This window comes from Felis catus, chromosome D1 (genome assembly GCF_018350175.1).
Source record: "Felis catus isolate Fca126 chromosome D1, F.catus_Fca126_mat1.0, whole genome shotgun sequence".
Taxonomy (NCBI): domain Eukaryota; kingdom Metazoa; phylum Chordata; class Mammalia; order Carnivora; family Felidae; genus Felis; species Felis catus.
This window is the reverse complement of record NC_058377.1, coordinates 102,951,440-102,956,356: the sequence shown is the minus strand read 5'-3', so window position 1 is coordinate 102,956,356 and position 4,917 is coordinate 102,951,440. Positions and strand designations below refer to the sequence as shown.

The 4,917-nt window shown below is 45.0% G+C and overlaps 1 protein-coding gene across 1 annotated transcript; it reads left to right on the top strand.

The window, feature by feature from the left end:
• The first annotated feature begins 2,226 nt into the window (after positions 1-2,226).
• Positions 2,227-3,392, top strand: LOC101090211 (olfactory receptor 10Q1). The gene has a single exon (XM_023239743.2). The coding sequence runs from the start codon at positions 2,265-2,267 to the stop codon at positions 3,222-3,224; it is 960 nt and encodes a 319-aa protein (XP_023095511.1). The 5' UTR covers positions 2,227-2,264; the 3' UTR covers positions 3,225-3,392.
• The last annotated feature ends 1,525 nt before the right edge of the window (positions 3,393-4,917 follow it).

Here is a 4,917-nt window from a genome sequence, read left to right as displayed (position 1 = left end):
ATTTTTCGATTGGTTCTGTTGTGTTTTCAGTTCGTGAAATCCTCTATCTCCTTTTTTCTGTCCCCTTGCATTGGCTCAGTCACAAAATGTCATGCTAAACCAAAGTAATGCCAGCCTTTCTAGGTCTTTGTGTGTACACTGGGTGGATGTGCCTATGATGTAAATATGAGACTCTGTCTTTAATGGAACATCAACTTCATTTAAACTTGTTTGCAGAAATTAAACATTTACTTTTCTTGTTTAAGCCATTTCATCTTATATGCTTGTTCACATTTTCCTTTGTTTCAGCCTTTTGTTCTCTGCACTATATGTACTCTTAATCGGGTCATTTGGGATGGATATGCTGTGACTTATTCTACATATGATCATTATAGAAATATACGTTTGAATAGGTATTTCTGTGATTAGTCACGTCCGAATGAAATATCTCTTGAATCCTTCCTTATACAGATTGAGGATATTACTTCATTATTATTTTATTTCTCCCATCACTCCCTATCAGTTTACCAATGAATATAATTCATGGTTTTAAATGTGAGGAATTATTGGGACACCTAGGTGGCTCAGTTGGTTAAGCGTCCAACTTCAATTCAGCTCATGATCTCGCGGTGAGTTCGAGCCCCACGTCGGGCTCTGTGCTGACAGCTTGGAGCTTGAAGCCTGCTTTGCGTTCTGTGTCTCCCTCTCTCTCTGCCCCTTCCCTGCTTGCACTCTCTCTCTTTCTCAAAAATAAATAAACATAAAGTTTTTTTAATGTGAGGAATTATTTTAATGTTTGCATTTTATATTATGTATGTTTTCAAGCACTATTCGGGGAATTTTTTTTCTTTGAATAATATTTGTATTAACCATTTAGTGTTAAATATATATATTTACTATTTGATTTTTCACATCGAGTTTTTCCATTACAACTTCCCCAGTCCTGGATTATGTATCCTGATTAATCACCCAGGAGCACAGAGTCTTTGTTGAGAAATTATTTCAATTGTATTTAGAACGACATACTTCCTAAGCCCTTGTAAATCTGAGAGAGTCTATCTGTTGCTTTTGAACCTAAATCACTAAAGCGTGGGTACAGAATTCTTTGACACCAGTTTGTTTTTCTTAAACCTACAGATATGACTTTATTGTCTCTTGGGCAAGTTGTAGTAGCCGAAGGTGCTTAATTTATACGTACTTTTCCCTTCCTAGATGCTTTTAAAGTTCTTTTCTTACTCGCCTGCGTGTTCTAATGTCTATTTCAATTCTGCTACTGCATTTTTAGTTTCCTTATTGCCTTTTCTTATGTCTAGCAGTTCTACCTTCATTTTTCCTTACTCCCTACAGTCCCCGTCTAGGTGAATCTGTCCTAGCCCTAAAGTTTAGGTTCATGCCTGGAAATTTAGAAAAAAAAAATTGAAACGAGAGGAAATATATAAAAAGTGTATCTCAGAAAGGACTGGAATAAAAGGTGTTGGCCCAGTTTTATCTGAGCCAAAATAATGGGATGAAAAGTGAACTCTAGAATAAATCGCAGCACAGCCGTAAAATGGAAGACTCTAAAACAACAGAAAGGATAACAAATGTTACATGGAACAGCAGAAATAACTTTGCAGACACAACGTCGGAGCCCGTCACAAGACAGTACACGCTTTATCATCACACGTAGGAATTGAAACGTAAACTGATCTGCAGTGACCAAAGTTGAAAGGGCGGTTTACCTTTGTAAGGTAGAAAGTCAGGAGACAGGAGAGATGGGTGTAAGTTTCTGGAATTGTTCAATTTGTCCCTCTTGATAGTGGCTATACTAGTGTATTTACAGTGCAAAAAATTCAAGCCCTACACTTAGGATTTGTGAATGCCTCTGGTTGTTACATTTCACTAAGAATGTTTACCAAAAAAACCACATCCGTTTGTCTAATGTAAAAAACATCTACAACCGCACAACTGTTCGATGCAATGCAAGCAAAGATTTAGCCCTTGTCAAATTAGATGTAAAATACCAGTGTAAAAAAAAAAAAAAAAAAAAGACATTTCACCAAAGAATATCTATAAGTCTTTGGCACAAGGAACTCTACAGATTACTATCTATCCCATTTTTGAAGATTCCTTGGGAAAACATATACCGTAGCCTCTAGTGTGAATTCATCCCAAGCACTGAATTTGGAAACTGGATACTAAATGCCAAATCAGAAATCAAATTTAAAATGTCTGCTTTTCTTCCCGCAATAAAACAACTCAGCGAAGGAAGATCCGGCCCTTTCTGTCGCTCGCTTGCAGGGGACATGTTTGCCAGGAGCCCCGTCCTCAACCAGTCCGGCCCCACCGAGTTCGTGTTCCGCGCGTTCACCACCGTCCCCGAATTGCAGGCCCTCCTCTTCCTCCTCTTCCTCCTGCTCTACTTGATGATCCTTTGTGGCAACGCGGCCATCGTCTGGGCGGTGCGCACACACAGCTCGCTGCACACCCCCATGTACTTCTTCCTGTGCAACCTGTCTTTCCTGGAAATCTGCTACACCTCTGTTGTGGTGCCTCTGATGCTTGCCAACCTTTGGGGCGCCCGGAAACCCATTCCGCTGGCTGGCTGTGGGGCCCAAATGTTCTTTTTCGTCGCCCTTGGCAGCGCTGACTGCTTCCTCTTGGCAATCATGGCATACGATCGCTACGTGGCCATCTGCCACCCGCTGCGCTACACCCTCATCATGACCCAGAAGCTGTGCGTCCGGATGGTGCTGTGCGCCCTGGGCCTGGCCCTCCTCCTCTCCCTGCAGCTCGCCTGCTTGATCTTCACCTTGCCCTTCTGCGGGCACCGCCGGGAAATCAACCACTTCCTGTGCGACGTGCCTCCCGTCCTGCGGCTGGCCTGCGCCGACATCCGCGTGCACCAGGCCGTGCTCTACGTGGTGGGCATCCTGGTGCTGACCGTCCCCTTCCTGCTTATCTGTGTGTCCTACGTGTTCATCGCCTCCGCCATCCTGCGCATCCGCTCCGCCGAGGGCCGCCGCCGGGCCTTCTCCACTTGCTCGTCGCACCTCACCGTGGTCCTGCTGCAGTATGGCTGTTGCAGCCTGGTCTACCTGCGTCCCCGCTCCAGCACCTCAGAGGACGAGGACCGCCAAATCGCCTTGGTCTACACCTTCGTCACCCCCTTACTCAACCCGCTGATTTACACCCTTAGGAACAAGGATGTCAAAGGTGCCCTGAGGAATGCCATCGCCAGTAAAGCAGCCTCGGACACCCGTTGAGGCTTAAGGGGCCTGGGGGTGGGTGTCTGTCAGTGGCCGTGATAATGGACTCTGAACAACGAATATGGAATTCTCATACTTACCTCCCCCACACTTTGCAGTTGACGTTTCTTTTTGCCATGTTGGCCCCACGTCCACAGTCTGTACTCATTTTCTTGAAGTGCTTGAATAAGATTTGGAAAATGTGGACAAAAACCTCAATGCAGGAGAGCTAGTCTGCGGGCCCTACTTTAAAGGTTCAGAGCTCAGTCGGGGCAATTGCTTCGTCAGGACCTCCCCGCCCCCCCCCCCCGGCCCCCCCACCATGCATGCTGGGACTAAAGCATCACAGACGCCCTGCCTCCTGAGAAGGCGATGATACTGAGGTATCCTGTGAACGACGCCTTCAGTTAGATGTGTTCCTACAGACATAGACCTTACTAAGAGAAATACACTGTATTGTTGTTTTAGATACGAACGTGTGGCAAACAGAAGCGTATCTAATGCATCAATTTCTTTCCTTCCATACATCCCAATGGGTTGCCTTCATCGTCCTTCATTGTGCCAGGAAGCGGGCAGGAATTGGCATCCATTGACTGAGCAGGACGCCAGCACTGCGGGTACAAGCCCTCCGTGCCCTTGTTGGCTTTCCTGCAGCTTTACTCTCCTTCCTCACCTCTTCCGGTGCCTTCTTAACGGCTACTGGTCGAAGACCCGCTCAGCAGGTGGCGCCACTGGTCCTCCCACCGCGGCACGTCCTGCAGCCCCATGGTGGTTCCGTCCTCCTGCACCTGCTCCCTGACCACAGGCAAACCCTGTAGAATTCGCTCCTCGGTGCCTTGCACAGCTGGCTTCATGCTGCCCAGCCTTCCTGAGGAAAAATGAAGCAAAGAGGGATCCAAGGACAGTTCTTAACAGAAATTACTTGCTCCGGAACAGTTGGGGGCGGACACGACCTGTCAGGGAAGGGACTGGATGTTGCCCATTAGGCTGACTTCAGCTAGTGACCCCAAGAAGTAAGTGTCAGCCAGGGGATACTAAAACTCACCTAAGGACTTGGTACAACGTTTCTAAATGCCATAGGGCTAAGTTTACCGAAGGCCTGAAAATGCTTCTTTTTACTAATTCAGTAATTCTCGTTCTAAAATCATAATGTCAAATAATTAAGGCTAACGTAAGTGGAACTAGAAGCCTGTTCCTTACCTTTATAAAACGAAAAGGCATTAAAATCTCACTTCCAGTGTTGGACACATGAATATAACATACTTACAATGCATTTCAATCAATATTAAACAATAAGGGGCAATGTTTCTCATCAGAACACTAAGTGGTAAGAGCCAGAAACAAACCTGTATGTATAACGGTAGCCCAGTTTGGTAAACACACATGTGCAGAATAATGAATAGACACACACCAAAAAGTTAGTGGTTCTTATCTGGGCTTTGTAGAATTATGGGTAATCGTTTCTTCTTCATTCATTCATGCATGTTTCCAAGTTTTGTAAAGTGAGACTGTGTTACTCTTGTAAGCAGATAAATGACAGTTTCTGTAAACTCCTATCACAGCACAATCCACCTTTCTTATTCTTCCTAAACTGGCGTATTTTTGTCTCAGTTACTTCTTCTCTTCAAAATGACTGCTTTCCACGCTTTTAATTGTTTTCACGCTGATGTCACATGGGGGTAAGGAGAAGGACTACAAAGTGTTAATTATT

Bases quoted from the DNA above. Each gene is read 5' to 3' on its own strand.
- LOC101090211 (XM_023239743.2), top strand. From the start codon at position 2,265: ATGTTTGCCAGGAGCCCCGTCCTCAACCAGTCCGGCCCCACCGAGTTC.